This window comes from Mytilus edulis, chromosome 7, assembly GCF_963676685.1.
Source record: "Mytilus edulis chromosome 7, xbMytEdul2.2, whole genome shotgun sequence".
Taxonomy (NCBI): Eukaryota; Metazoa; Mollusca; class Bivalvia; order Mytilida; family Mytilidae; genus Mytilus; species Mytilus edulis.
This window is the reverse complement of record NC_092350.1, coordinates 61,233,620-61,250,556: the sequence shown is the minus strand read 5'-3', so window position 1 is coordinate 61,250,556 and position 16,937 is coordinate 61,233,620. Positions and strand designations below refer to the sequence as shown.

General features: G+C 31.4%; 2 protein-coding genes across 3 annotated transcripts in view; both read right to left on the bottom strand.

Annotated features, from left to right (window-relative positions):
* Positions 1-6,253: 6,253 nt before the first annotated feature.
* The window catches only part of LOC139481936 (uncharacterized), a 60,263-nt gene continuing 49,579 nt past the window's right edge, over positions 6,254-16,937 (bottom strand). The window contains exons 20-23 of one of the 2 annotated variants that reach the window (XM_071265513.1): positions 16,576-16,677; positions 15,778-15,891; positions 14,275-14,370; positions 6,254-7,009 (exon numbers count right to left, since the gene is read on the bottom strand). In XM_071265513.1, the coding sequence (XP_071121614.1) occupies positions 6,947-7,009; positions 14,275-14,370; positions 15,778-15,891; positions 16,576-16,677 (375 nt within the window). In that variant the 3' untranslated portion in view covers positions 6,254-6,946. The remainder of the gene's footprint in view (positions 7,010-14,274; positions 14,371-15,777; positions 15,892-16,575; positions 16,678-16,937) is intronic. The other variant, XM_071265514.1, reaches the window with a different exon arrangement.
* LOC139481908 (uncharacterized) lies at positions 10,126-14,051 on the bottom strand. Its single transcript, XM_071265427.1, has 3 exons — positions 13,776-14,051; positions 12,910-13,175; positions 10,126-12,667 (listed from the first exon to the last, which is right to left on the bottom strand). The coding sequence occupies exons 1-3, from the start codon at positions 13,956-13,958 to the stop codon at positions 11,605-11,607; spliced, it is 1,512 nt and encodes a 503-aa protein (XP_071121528.1). The 5' UTR covers positions 13,959-14,051; the 3' UTR covers positions 10,126-11,604.

The following is a 16,937-nucleotide window of genomic DNA, read 5'->3' as shown; positions in this document are numbered from 1 at the left end:
CAGTACTCAAACTGTCAGTTGACTCGGTATAAGAATTACTGACCTTTTTTTACGATTTGTACCAATTTTGCCGATTTTTGATTATATTCAATTTGAAAATTTTATCCGAGACAAGTGTAAAAAATGCTTACAAATCCACAAATAAGTCAACATGATTTTATATAATCAGTCGACCTCTTACGTTTTGGAGTTATGGTCCTTAAATGTCGATTTCAACCATGTTTTGGCATCTTTTGAAAATTTCAGCCATGTTTCGGTACCGTTTGAAAATTTCAACCATGTTTTTGATCTTTTGAAAAAGATTTAAGAACATTGAGAGACTGTCTAAAGGAGAAAGAGAAATAATGAGCAGCAAAATCCAGATCTACTAGTAAGTCGTTATACCCGAAATCATCTGTCGAATTATACTAAAATCATACTTGGAAGTTATTGACCTTTAAATCATTTCTCAGCAGTATAAATAGCTTTACATAACAATGAGAATAAGAGGGATGTAAATGAACAATACGGTTTAAATATTAGCAAGTTTAGTGATATGTTTTTTATTGGGTTTTTATCTCGATTTTATAGGAAACATTTAATACTTTCTTATTTAAAGGGGGTGAACACCGGCTACACTGCTTGAATACGCCAATGCATTTGGAAATGCATATATCAGGTTTGATTTCTCTCTTTTATAAAAAAAATTTCAAGCATTTGATGATTAATTCAATTTATATGTGTTTAAATCAACTTTTTCATTATCGACTTTTAATCTATTCCATGATTAAAGATATCATTTATGTATTTATAATTTTATATTTAAAATATTTTGGAAATATTTGAACTCATATCACAGTAAGGTATATATACTTGTCACTTGCAAAACTTACAGCGAAATATGTATCAATTTCTTAAGGTATCATACCACCAATGCATACCCCCTTTATATATTTAACCATTTTTTTTCAATTTCACAGCTTTCTATATATTCTTAGAAACCATGCTTATTCTGAATTGTACATGTAATACCTTTCTATATGCAAATCTTAATATAATGCAATGAAATACCACCATTTGGTATTCAAGTGCTCCTGAAAAAAGCCCAAGTATAAAATTGAGAAAGGAAATGGGGAATGTGTCAAAGCGACATCAACCCGACCATAGAGCAGACAACAGCCGAAGGCCACCAATGGGTCTTCAATGTAGCGAGAATTCCCGCACCCGTACTTGTCCTACAGCTGGCCCCTAAAAATATGTATACTTGTACAGTGATAATGGACGTTATACTAAAGTCCGAATTATACACAAGAAACTAAAATTAAAAATCATACAAGACTAACAAAGGCCAGAGGTTCCTGACTTGGGACAGGCGCAAAATTGCGGCGGGGTTAAACATGTTTATAAGATCTGAACCCTCCCCCTATACCTCTAGCCAATGTAGAAAAGTAAACGCATAACAATACGCACATTAAATTCAGTTCAAGAGAAGTCCGAGTCCGATGTCAAAAGATGTAACAAAAGAAAATATATACTATATATATATATAGAGCACATTAATCCTTTATTTTTAATGCAAAACCATGAACAAGAAGACCAAACGTTATCTGCAAATGCGTTTGTTAGTTAAAGTTAACAATGACATCAGTTTGTTGTCAGAGATATGATCTAATTTAAAATGGGTGAAATTTTGATCTGACACCTTAACATCAGTTAAAGAACCAAAATGTCTCGCATGCATTATTCAGTGGTTGTCATGGAAGGGCAATTTTACACTAATAGATATAAATTAAAATGGATGAAATTTTAGGATAACAATGACATCAAAAGCATCATTTAGTGTCAGGGAAGGGCAATTTAACATATGATCTAGTAACATGAGTAACACGACAGGTGCCACATGAGGAGCAGGATCTGCATGCTTACCCTTCTAGAGAAGCGGAGATCACCCTCCGTATTTTGTTCAGTTCGTATTGCTTACTCTTTAGTTTTCTATGATGTGTCTTGTGAAGTACTAGTATTATTTGTGGTTTTTGTTTTGTCATGACGTTGTCAGTTTGTTTACGATCTTTTAAAATGGGTGAATTTTCGGTCCAACACCTTAACAATAGTTGAAGGACTAGAATATCTTACCCTCTTTAATATTTGAATGCTATGTTTATATTGATGCTGAAAACTGAAAATCAATCATGAAAAGAAACAGTTATCCACTTGCATTCGTGCATATACTATAAACCTGCATACAAAATATATTTAATTTGTTATGAGATGTATTTCTAATAGAAAAAACGTAAAAGACCAATTGCAGTTGAAAATGAGGTCAAGGCCATATGTGAGAATGAAATATCTTACTTGCAAGCAATAATATTATTAAAAACCTACTAAATATTGCCAACCTACAAAAGAAAGACGAAAGATACCAGAGGGACAATCATACACATATATCGAAAATAAACTGACAAAGCCATGGCTAATAAAGAAAAAGACAAACAGACAAATGATATTACACAGGAAACAACATAGAAAACTAAAGACCATGCTGCACTAACCCCACCAAAAACTGGGGGTGATCTCAGGTGCTCCGGAAAGGTAAGCAGATCCTGCTCCACATGTGGCACCTATCGTGTTGCTCATGTTACTACAATATTCGTTACTGAATCACATACTTCATCCTTTAAACATATCACCTGACCTCTAGAGCATGAATTTGAGGTCATCGACATATGACATATATCAAACAAATACAACCTGCTGCAAACAATCCACATACATGTACATCAGTGTCTATCATGTAGTCATGCAAACATCTTCTCCTCTCATACAATCTACAAAACGAATAGTGTTGACCTGTAATGTAAAATTCAGAAACACTCACAACTGTCAATTTAACATGACCAAATATGCACGAGACAGAGTTCAATACAATTGAGAATGGAAATAAGGAATGTGTTAGAGAAACAACCCGACCACAGGCAAAAAGCAGATAACAGCCAAAGACTATCAATGGGTCTTCAACACAGCAAAAAAATGCCGCACCTGGTGGCTTGCTATGACATGTCACAGACATATCCTCAATACAACTCAATATATGGACACTATTATGTAAAGTTACTGAGCAAAAGACCTATATGGTAAACTCAATATGTCCACAGACATACGAGTCGTTCCAGAAATCATCAACACACAAAAACTTGCTGCCCTACAGTACCCTAACTACACAAACATGAAAATGAGGTCAAGATAACATCAAAATGACCAACTGACTCATGAAATGCACCTGTAAATTTTTATATCATGCAAATTTCATCTAACCACTGAAATATTAGACTGGGTGTATGACCATACGATATGTCAAGGTCATCACCTTTATACAACTAATCAACATAACAAAAGATGAGACTACCATCATGAGCATGTATAGTTACCGAAGAAAAAATATTTTATAGTAATCCCATCTAGTTCTCTAGAACCAAAAATAAAGGGCCAAGACCATATTTTAGACAGATATATCCTCTATGAACACATCAACAATGAAAACATTCTGACCTTGTTAACCCTGACCACTTAAACATGAAATAGAGGTATATGTCAGGCTAGATCAGGTAAACATGACAGACTGATGAAGTCTACTCATCAAATGCCTCATCGTAGATGACAATGAGGAAAATATTCCAATTTATCCTTTTTCTAAACCTGTTTATTATTTTTATTTAAAATATCAATGTGTGCTTAGTTTGAATATAGTTCTTCATTGCTCAAAAATCTATAATGGCGTCAAAATTTCTTTCTTTCCGCTGATTTTTTTTTATGACATTGTACCTGATGGCATCACAGAGAAAGAACACATCGTTTTGTCTGCATATTGTCTTAAAATCACCAGAAAAATAGAAGTCACTTCCAATTTAGTGCAAAATGTTATTTCTCATATTCTAAATTTGATAAACTGTCTCAAGCAAAGGAATAGTGTACCACACTTGATGCAGTGGTATCATCTTTATATAAACGATGAATTGCTAGATGCAGTTCAGATAAAAAAAAACACAACACTTCTTTATCTATAAAAATAATTTTTAATTCTGATTAAAAAAAAAATAAAAACAACAAATCCACAGAACATTTCAGTATTTAAAAGGATGATAATTTCTATTACAACCAAAAACATAGCCATTGATATAAAGAACAATTCCTCGAAAATTGCCCATAACTTAGCCTAAAGATACTTGTGCGGAATTCAAATTCCAAACATATTTTATGGTTTGTCTGAAAATTGTGTAGTGAAAATACGAAAATTTCAGACTGACATTTTCTTCAGATTTAAAAAATGTAAATTGTGAATATTTGTGTACCGATGCTACTATACCATATAACTATGAATTTATCAGGTTACAAATGAAATTCTAAAAATAGCATTTATAATATGATAATACATGTAATAATATATAATTTTAATTTGCAAAAATGCAACAATATATCTCTTAATTTTCTACTTTTAATTTCTTATAGTGAGAACACATAGCCAAAGTAAAATGCAATAAATTGGTTTTAATCAGTACAAGATATAAAATTGAGAATGGTAATGGAGATTGTGTCAAATAAGCATAAAAATCTTCAATTGAAATATGGTGAAACAACTGTATTTTAGTTTTAACAAAGCAAACAATCTGAAAATGAAGAAATTTATATAAAACTTAAAATTAAAGAAAATTTCAGAACAAATATCACAGGTTTAAAATGTCTGAGCATTATCACTTTAATAAATACCCTACAGCTATCACATTATAAATAATTTTTTAATTAAATATTAAATGTATACTTCATTGTTTAATCATACGTTTTTTGATTGAGTTAAGTCTGCCAATTGATATTTTATCGTATGTTTTTCTTTGTTGTGATGTTATGCTATTGTTTCAGAAAAAGGGAGAAGGTTTGGATCCATTAAAACGTTTAATCCCGCTGCAAATGTTTGCACCTGTCCTAAGTCAGGAATCTGATGTACAGTAGTTGTCGTTTGTTTATGTAATATATACATGTTTCTCGTTTCTCGTTTTGTTTATATAGATTAGACCGTTGGTTTTCCCGTTTGAATGGTTTTACACTATTAATTTTGGGGCCCTTTATAGCTTGTTGTTCGGTGTGAGCTAAGGCTCTGTGTTGAAGGCCGTACTTTAACCTATAATGGTTTACTTTTTAAATTGTTATTTGTATGGAGAGTTGTCTCATTGGCACTCACACCACATCTTCCTATATCTATTTAGGTTTGCACTCTGTCAGTCTGTTTATCTGTCCGTCTGTCAATTCATCAATTCAGCAAATAAGTTTATATTACCACACCTCATTTCCATTGAGAATATTTGGCCCCACCCCCTCAGTCTTTGACTTTTAATTCTTTCAAAACAAACACAACATATCGTGGAAAACTTAAATTATTATGTGTGTTTAAAGGATGTTTTCGTCACTTTTTTAAACATGTCCCAATCATCCTTTAAAATCTAGGAAGAATGTTGGGTTTTGTTTTGATTCATACATTTACATACTACAACTTTAAGATGATTGAATATGAAAAATAAATAATTTGTAATACATTTGATATTTACGAAGCCCTATTTGGATGAGAAATTGTCAGAAATCTCAAAACCAAAAGTTGGAAAGTTAGGAATGCATTATTGTCATAATACTTGGAACTTTATGGACCTAAAAGAATACCATATTAGGTCTTTTTCTGCAACATTAAAAACATAACTTTGATAGTGAAAGATAACGTTAATGTCGAGAGAAAAAATGCAGTGCATGGTACTGTAATTAAAAAACTTCTAAAGAAACATACAAATATTAAGAACATTTTGCGGTTAGTTTTCATTGTAAATGCCTACAAATGAGACTTAATAATGAGTTATTATACATTCATTTATAAATGGTGGATTAGAGTTAAGTACGTCTAAATGTTTTAATCACAGTAAGAAAGTATTGCCATTTTCAAAGATACATGCAATATCTTATGCCCTAAAAATAATAGGTAACCCTGTTCATTTTTAAATGAGCAATATCAGATAATGTTAAATATAAAACAAATGATTTTATAGATCTGAACTGAATTGTACCATAAATATTTTAAAATATAGCCGATATCAAAATTACTACACCAGATTCACATTTAAACATTGAATGTGGCTTTAAGTAATGCTTGAGGCTATAATATTGAAAATCTAAACCATTCTGACAACTTTTTTAACATATTTGTTCCATTGATATTTTTGATTGTTTTTTTCTACTGCTCAATCTGGAAACTTCTAAAGCTCCTATCTAATTAAGTTCAACTTGTTCTTCCATAAGGAATTTGTTACTTTTTTTTGCACCAAAAGATAAACAAAACTCAAAATATCTGCAAGTCTTGATTAAAGTACATTGCCAATCTGAACTTAAATACTTTGCTAGTCAGAACTTAAAAACTTTCCACTCTGAACTAAACCACTTTTCCATGTGGAACTAAAGAACTGTGCCAGTCTGATTTAGAATACTTTGCTAGTCTGACCTTAAGGACTTTGCCTTATTATAAATGAATTAACATACATATATAAATGTTCACTCATTACAATTGTATTAGTATTATACACTACTTGCATCACAGTCATCAAAACATGATTTGTAAAAATATTATGACAACAATATGTCAGAACATACATGATTATGCAAAAACATCATTGAGTTGATCATATTTGGCATTTCAGCGCCAAATATAAAACCAGTTTTACTTTTCCACATAAGCACTTTGGTTTCCTCAGTCTATATAGTAAATGCATTTACTAATTTAAATTCAATGAGTCATTTGGCATTTCAACTTTTCAGTATTTTTTTGTCAATGGAGATAAACATTTTGTTCAGTGAGAACTGAAAGATCTCTTCTTCACTTGAATGTGTAAAAAAAATGTTTAAAAGATCATTTGATGATTCTTTTGAAGAAAAAAACAATCTATTCTTCTTCTGGTGGGTCTTTTAAAGCACCAACTGGCCATCGTCCTAATGGAGGACCTCTCTGGAAAAAACAAAGTGAGACAGTAATATTAAATTAGAAAATTTACATGATCATTGGTCAACTTATTTATGCGTAAATTAGTAAAAACTACCAAATGTACTTGATTTCTAAATATACTAAAACAAAATCAATGTCCAAAGAAACTAATAAGTTTTATAAAAATTTCTTCAAATGTTCATAATGGAATATATAGTTCATGTACTAAAATTCTAAAAACTCTCAAACAAAAAACAATGTCCATATAAACTAATAAGTTTTATGAAAAGCTCTTCAAATGTTCCTCATGGAAAATATAGTTAATTATACTTATTATATTCTGAACCTTGCACAATTCAGCACAGAATAATCATCTAAGATTGACATGTACATGCATCTTACAATATTTCTATCTACTGATTGTAGATGACCTTAAACTCTTAAACTGTGAACCAATTTTTTTTCGCAGATACTTTATTTCGTGTTATATACCCTTTTAGTCCATTTGGCGGCTATTTAATTTTGTGATTTTCTAATCTATATAATTATGTTTAATAAGGAAAGATCCAAGTTTCCATTTTCGCAACGATTTATGTTCTACTAAAGTCGCGAAAATATATTGCTCGTGAAATTAGTGAATTGGGACTACCCCAAGTCAAAGTGAACTGCAGTTCTTTAGCAGTTAATTAGCATTCACAGTTCCCACTTGACAGCAGTTATTTGGCAGTTTATTAGCAGTTTATTAGCATTCACAGTTACCAAATATAAGGCAATGATTAATTTGCATAAAGGCATTCCAATAGCATTCCATAGCTGTTTCTTAGCAGTTTATTTAGCCTTCACAGTTCTTTGGCAGTTATTTTTAACGAAAAATTTAAATGAAATCTGAATATTCATGAGAACTGCTATAATAACAGCTATCAAATAATGAATATTCATGAGAACTGCTATAATAACAACTGTCAATAATGAATATTCATGCCAACTGCTAAGTTTTACATCCTAATATGGTTTTATAAACTGCTAATAACTGCTGTGGAATGCTATTAGATCTGCCAAAAGTTGCAATAGTAATACAAAGGCGACACATGAATACTGGTAATCAATATACAGTGTACAAGATATGAAATCTAAAATTATTAAAATTCTAATATTTTACTGTAAGTCTTATGTGAAATTTCAAAAAGTTGTACTTAAACTTATATTTGTAATTAGAGCAATAACTATACAATCTAATAACAGACTTAATTTTAAGGGAATGTAAAAAAAAAAAAGAGTAGCTTTTACTTAAGCTGGTCTTAAGACCCTTTATTAATTATATAAGTGGCCGTAATGATATAGGAACAATTAAAAATGCACTTTAATTATCAAAACTTTTAAAAAAGAGCTATTACTGCTAAGAGGCTTATCACTACCTTGACTAAGTGATTTTCAAATAAGAAGTTATTTCATTGTTATCATTATTTTATTACCAAACATGCCAAATGTACTGTTTTTATTCTATTAAATGTGGACCAAAAGACAACAGTTATATCCTCTTTCTCTTGGAATTTTAAACAAATAAATTCTTGATACATGTAATATATATTATGTTTCTTTTTTCTGAAACAAACTAGAGTAAAATTATATATTATAAATTAATTTCATTAAATTGATTGTTTCGACAATTTTAACCAATCAGCTATTTGCAGTCTAGGTTTACCTATGAATTCCCTCCCCCTTTTTTGAACTCTCGAATATGATTAGATTTGGGTTTTTTAACAAAATAATAGATTAAAATAATCATATCTATTTTTTTCAAATAACATCTTGAACTGTAAGTATATGTATGCTAGTATTCTAATACAATCCTGTCAACATCAGATATTCTATTTAAGTAAACAACTATCCCCCCTTTTTGTGGGCTTTCTGTATGATTTATGTTTCCCCCAACAAAGTTATGTCAGAATATACACAAGCATTAACTGTAACTTTCAACTTACTGTACTGCAGGTGTGTAAAAGTATTCAATTCATCCAAAATTAAGCTTATAAATGACAAAAATACAGTTTTTCACTAGCAAGTATTTCCACACAACATGGAGCCAAAATGCACATTTGAAAATGATCAAATTATCTTCAAATAAATGTTTAACTTCAAGCTGAAAACATAGCCAGATCCAAGCATTTTTATAACAAAGATTAATAGGTCAACTGCTATCGAACTGCTGTCATAACTGTTGTCCTGACTGCTAAGAGGAATGCTAAGATCATGAAGATGAATGCTAAGACGAATGCTAAGTCGAATGCTAAGATGAATGCTAAGACGAATGCTAAGCCGAATGCTAAGAAATGGTGAATTGTGGCAGTTTTTCAAACTGCTATTAGATTGAATGCTTAGAACAGCTAAAGGACTGCTAAAAATATGAAGAACTGGCAAATAACAGCTAAAAAACAGCTAATAATAGCAGTTCAGTTTGACTTGGGACAGTATAGACCGTTCTTAATAAGATTGTAATGAATATTCATATAAATTCGAAATCGAGGCTAAGCTAGGCAATTATTTGTAAACAATATGGCAGCATCAACAACAAACGGTACCTCATCAAAAGATCTTTCACATTTACCAGATATATCATTTGCTTTTGTGGAAGAATTTATAAGAAAACACAGCCAGAGTTCAGGAAAAGAACAAATGACAAAAGGATTCAAATTAACTACAGCGAGGAATACGTACATTCTGTGTCAGGTAAGGTCACTTGTATATATGTTTGTTTACGAGGTGCACGTGAGAAATATTGTCTTTACACAAACCATTATTTTACCAGGAAATTATAACTTTTGACCATTATTTGTGCAGTAAAAATCATTATTCATATTCTTATTGTTTTAGTCTGCAGACTGCTGATTTATTTAGATAATTAACTCCGTATCTTGATCCTGATAATCACGTATAAATCAGCTGAATAAGTGAAGGGTAGCAATCATGCATGAACCCTCTTTGACAGTAACAGATAATTAAACTTGTTTACATAGTTTTATATGTTAAATTTTATAGGTGTTTAGTATAAAAAAATGTATTTTTTTTTACAGTGCATCCTGATGATACTGGGTGTTTGGTCAAAGGAAAAAGTTTTAGATCACAAAGAAAAAACGAGTCTCCACATGATGTCAAGGTAGGCATACATTTTATTTCACTTGTTGTACTAAACATAGAATATAAATATTAACTTTATATCCTCCTCAAAAAATATTTTGCAAATAAACAATTTCAAACAATAATAAAGAACTTTACATATTAATCAATACATGCATATGAATATAATAAAATTAGTAACAAAATATTAAACTAATACATCTCAAATTCTTTCACAGATCATGCTAAATGGAGGGCAGATTGAATATTCATTCTGTACATGTACAATTGGACAAAGTGGTTACTGTGGACATGTGTCAGCCCTTCTTTACCAACTTGCACACTACAAATCCCTGAAAATGAAATTAATTCCAACAGATATTGCTAAAACATCTTTACCACAGACGTGGCATGTTCCACGAGGCCAGAAATTACATGGTGAAAAGGCTGATAACATCGTTGTGCAGGGTTATGACCGTGAGGATCCCCAACGAGCTACAAAGGGAATAAAGTCTACCCTATATAATCCTATTCCTGGGAACGAAGCTATTAATGTCAATGACTTATTGGTCCAGGTTAACGATATGGACATTTTGTTTGACACTGTGGTGACAGAACACAGGACAGAACTAGTTCAAACTGAATTTGGTAAATTCCCTAAAGGAAGCATTCTCAGTTATCAACAAAAAATGGCAAGTGACTACCTCCTCAACTTAATGGATAATAATTCATTTCCAGAATTACCATTGAAAAATGTCATGATTAACAATTTTGAAACTGTTCTCATGAAAGACCAGTTAAAAAAGTATGACTCCTTGAAGGTTACACTGCTGGAAAGTAAAGAGATTGAGGAAGGAACACGTCTTCAATCGAATGATCCTAAATGGCATAAAATTAGACGTGATCTTATCACAGCATCACATGCAGGAGAAATAGCCAAGAGAAGAGCTGATGGGGCTAAACTTGCTGAACGCTTGCAGTCAACTAGACATGTTCAGACAGCAGCTATGAAACGTGGTATAGAATGTGAGGTTACTGCAGCCCAAGCCTATAGCAAGGTGATGAATGACAATGTCAACTTATATCCATGTGGTGTGATTGTAAATCCCTGGTGTCACTGGCTTGCAGCTACCCCAGACAGAAAAGTATATGCACCTGATAGAAATCAACCACATGGTTTGTTGGAAATAAAGTGTCCAAACACTGACCAATTATCAAGCGTCAAATGTCTTCATTTAATTGACGGGGAGCTAAAATTGAAAAAAAATGATAACTATCATTATCAAATACAAATGCAAATGGCCGTGACAGGATTAGACTGGTGTGACTTTTTTGTTTGGCTTGAAAATGATTCACATTTGGAAACAGTTTATTTTGATAGTGAATTTTGGGAAGCTACAAAAGACAAACTTGATTTGTTTTTCATCACTTATTTTTTGAACTAAATTATGTCAATGTATGCATGTATAAATGAAACACTATGCCAACTTTTAATTAGTGATGATTTAGTTTTTTTGCTTAATTAATGGTCTTCTGAACAGAGTCAATAGATTAGCAACAGTCCATAACTGATTCACAGATCCAGCTAATGAAAGTGGGACTGTATACTGTAAAAGTCTATATTCTTTAGCCCGCTTTATATGCCGCTCAACATGTATTCTTAAGGATGCAATTTTTTGATTGTCCTCAATTTGTGACGGTGTAAACTGTCCATCACTGCAAAGGAAGTGTGGCGTAGCTATTGACACACCTGTATCTTTAAGTAATTTATTTAAAATAAACCCTTTATCCGCGATTATTTGGTCTCCTGGTTCTAATAAGTCAATAAGTCCACTATGCTTGGTAATTTCTATGTCAGACATACATCCAGAATATAATGCAGAAATGAAAGTGATAGCACCATGTGGCGATATTCCGACCAGTCCTTTCCAGGTGTTGTGACTTTTGTATGATGAAAAGGTTTTTGACGCCAAGGCTAAAGAAGAAGGTCTTTCTGTAAAAATTTCGGTACAGTCTATTATCACACGCGTGCTAGGGTACAGAAGTTTGAAGTCCTGTGGCATATGCTCCATTATTTTACCCCTACTAGGCCAGATATTAATGCCACCCAATATGAAATATAAATAATTTGTCCAAGTTATTATTTTTCTGCTTACTGTTGATGCATGAATGTTAAATCTTACTGACAAGTCCTCAGTCAGAAAACCACACCTTAACCTACATAAAAACATAAACAGTTCATCAATAGGATCCATTGACTTTGGACGTCCTCTATTGCTGGGTTCCTCAGAAGACTTATAATACACAGTTTTCATTCTTGTTGCAGTAGGCTTGATAGCAGAATAGAAAATTAAAAATAAATCAAAAGTTGGAAATCCAGTATAAAACTCTATCATTTCATGGTCGTAAGAAAATCTTGTTACTCCAAACCGTTCCATTTGTAATTTCTGGTTTAAACTTGCCAGCTCATAGGTCTTGTCTTTAAGTTCAGAGTCCTTTTGCTGTACCACATGTTCCAGTTTCTCAATTTTCTCAAGACAGTCAGCATGAATGTTAGAATCACAACTCCTGTCAATATAAAATAAATGTATTAAGTAATGGTATAATCTCCTTAACATTAAAAAGGGGGAAGTAGTTTTAAAGCACACTGTGTTTCCTTTTGATTTTATAAAATATTTTTATGTTTTCTTTTCAATTATTTTAAAAATAATTATATACATAAAAAAAACATGCAAGTTCAATTTAAATTTGGGTTTGTACATTTAATATTTTTTTATTTTGAATTAATACATTCTGATAACTAAACTTACATGTCATTTTCATGATCAACACTTTGTGAATTGTGAACTTCACAGACACTATCCTCTACAACCATTTCATCTTCATCTTCACGATCGTCAACTTTCATCTTTTTGAAAAGGGACTGTCTTGATGTGGGGGCCTTTCTGCTGCTTTCATTTAATTTCCAATCAAAGACAGATGGAACAGCTTCTGGTTTGAGACATTTTCTGTTAGGAGTCCAGCGGTAATCTTCCTTCTTGAAATGTTTGGAACAAACCACTGTATTTCCTCCAATCTGAAAACAAACACAAATTAATAGGTTTCGTTCTTGTATTTATATAACATTGTTCTTAAGTTATCATATTTATAATGTAGACCAGTAACATATTTATAAAAAAAATAAGAAGTTTATTCTTTTTATTATTTAATAAATAAAAGTATTTGCAATTTACAAATGTGTTTATAGGTAAATTATAATTTTAACAGAATGTTGAGAATGAAATTGTTGGTGTTGTTTACGAATACATCACATTATTTTCATTCTCTATGACCATGACGACAGACGTGTTTGAAGTTCCAAATGCATATTATATTTATAACAGTCTCATACACACAGTGATAAAAACAACATGGGATAAATTAATTACACATATCTACAGATATGGGATGAAGGAAAAATCGCTATCAACATGTGGTAACAGTTTGACATGTAACACTTAAACAGATGTTTTACGGCTAAAATAAAAGTATTGTTAAAGAAAAATATTGTTGAACAAAATCTTATAGTCTGTCTGAAACTAATTATTGAAAATTGGGACAGGTATTACATATAAAACATTAACATTATCGGCTTCTATGAAAAGTGTAAACAAATGCACGTGTTTCTAGTATTTACCTTGAAAAATTCACCTTCATCTCTACGGATTGCAACAATCCACTGTTTTCTTGTAAGCATTTTCTTTTCTGATGGTATATGATGAAAACTCAACTCTTTATTAGTTCTGGCATTGCCATTACAAAATGGCACACAACAGTATTCATCTCTTTGTTTACTTGTTGATGCTGCTGGAGAAGCCATTATTGATAATACCGGTGCCTAGCTTAGCCTCATTTTCGAAAATTGAACTCTGGGTCAATGCATACATGAATAACTTTTAAGAACCGTCTATACTGTAAACTGACCTACAGTTGTTAATTTCTTTGTCATTTGGTCCCTTGAGGAGAGTTATCTCATTTTCATTCCTATATCTACCACATCTTCTTATTTTCATAATAATTATAAAATCTCTTGAATCATTAAATTGAGTTCAAGGTCGAAATAATCTGTTCACAACAATAATAAATATATTGTATCAAAGCATGCATGCTTGCAATAATTTTCTTTATTAACCAACCTGTGCATAAACATTTAATGTTCTAGCATCATATAATATCTGTTGCACTTTTAGACTATCTCTTAGTGCTGCATAGTCTGCAGGGTAAAGTCCATCCTAAAAAATAATAAAACATTGATTAATTGTTAATGAATGTGTTTGCTACAATTTGTGTTTTGTAGTTTTCCTGGCTCAACAAAATACAAAATTGCTTCCATTTTTGCGCAAAGCTTTTAAAAAATTGCAATTTGCATTAATATTATAAATATAACAACACTATTTTCTGTTATTGTACCCATAAAATCCAATACATAATATGTATTTAAAATTTCCATTACAAAGCGTATTACATGTGAATTAAATTGAAACAGAAATTATCACATATTACCCTGTCCCTTAAAAAAACCCATTACCCCTTAAATTGTTAACAACAATATTTCCAAGGCAGCTAACCCACAATTAGGGTGACACGAATCAGGTCTTAATCATTTTGTACAGTTCATTTGTATATATGTCAAAACACCTAAGTAGATATAGGAAGATGTGGTGTGAGTGCCAATGAGACAACTCTCCATCCAAATAACAATTTAAAAAAAAGTAAACCATTATAGGTCAATGTACAGCCTTCAACACGGAGCCTTGGCTCACACCGAAAAACAAGCTATAAAGGGCCCCAAAATTACTAGTGTAAAACCATTCAAACGGGAAAACCAACGGTCTAATCTATTTAAGGAATGACTGTAATATTTTTTCTGTCTATGAAGAAATAACATAAAAAATATTACAGTCATTTCTTATAATTTAATTCTAAATTCCATTTTAAACCGTAGAAAACCTTGAAAAAAACGTTAATGACGTCACGGTCACATGACTAAATTATGCCTATGGGCTCATAACAAAATAACGTCAGCCAATCAAAAGACCTGTTACATCCAAAATTAAATTGTATTAAATTAAAAAAAACGAGGAAAGAGAAACATGTATAAATTACATAAACAAACGACAACTACTGTACATCAGATTCCTGACTTAGGACAGGTGCAAACATTTGCAGCGGGATTAAACGTTTTAATGGATCCAAACCTTCTCCCTTTTTCTGAAACAATAGCATAACATCACAACATAGAAAAACACACAGTAAAATATCAATTGGCAGGCTTAACTCAATAAAAAAAACGTACATTAATGCACTATAAACGAATAAATTTGATAAGGTACAGTTCATTTGTATATAGGTCAAAACACCTAAGTTAAACCAAACATCAGAGAGCTCAGAAATATATACTGTAAATTCAGAAATGGTTGTGATGTTTTTATTATTTCTAAAAATGCGACAGGGATATCATCGCAATAATTTAAACTCGCAGTTTGAAACTTTTTATATGAATTTAACAGGATTTTTCTCAATATCTCATTTCAGTCTAAAATTACAAAATCACAATAATATCTGAATTTACAGCAATTTATCAAAATAAATACATCAGATGGAATTATTCAATATATATAATAAAAGAAACAACTTACTTTATCTACTCTTTTCTCTATTTCCTGTGGATTTTTCTCCTGTAACAGCTTCCTTACTCTCTCACTCTCTGGTTCTGGTAAGGCATATGCATAATGGAGTGGGTATCTATTCAACTAAAAAATAAACCACTCATTAGCTAGACTTTTGTACTACTAATATATATATAAGTGTATGTGTATTGCTTTTGTGATACACAAATAAAATTCTAAAATATTTGACACATGTTAAATCATCATGTATCTCAGAGTTGTTATGGTAAACAGTTTTAATAGAGCATAAAATACATCTTAAGAAGAGGGGGCAGAACCTTTTTCATGACGTCGGGATTGGGTGTTTTTAAGATCGAGATTTCGGGATTGATCCTTTTGGGATAGGGAATTCTTTTTTCGAATTTCTGGATGTCAGGGTTTAAATTTATGTCATGTTTTTAAGCCCCCGATTTCGGGATCAGGACCCCTCCGACCCCCATCTCAGAATGACAACTATTGTTAACTTTCAGTGATGGTTATTTTCTTATATACAATGAAATGTTATATGATTTTTTTTTCTATAGTACTGGACAGGATAAAACTTTACTCATGCCAAGTATTTCTTTATTTGAAACAAAGATAAATTCTGCACATTTTTTTGAAAAGTGCAAATTTAACAGACTAATAGAGGAAAATCAATGGTGGTATTACACCTAAAGGAATACAGCAAAAAGTTTTAAAATTTCTGAAAAGTTCTTTGTAAACATGTTACAATGAAATGCATATATCACACATTTATCAGATTTTTTACCGATTCTTCCTACTTACATTATCAGGTAGTGTCTTCAGCATAGGCCGTGTTGTACATAAATATTCTATAATATCAAATTTGTGGAAAACAATTGCTCTTGTCATTGCTGTAAAACCATTCTAAAATTAAGACCAAAAAAAACATATGATGAAAATCCTAAAGTTTATCATTCAAAACATTTGATTTATGTTGTTCCATAATGCATTTATGCAATTCTACTTCAAGGACCTACTGTCATTTGCTAAAGGATAACAAACATCTTACAATACCTTAGATTGATTGATTGGTGTAATAATGACTCTTTCAACAATATTGTGCTATTTTGCGGTGGTCAGTTTTTATTGGTGGAGGAAGGTAGACTACCCAGAGAGAACCAAAA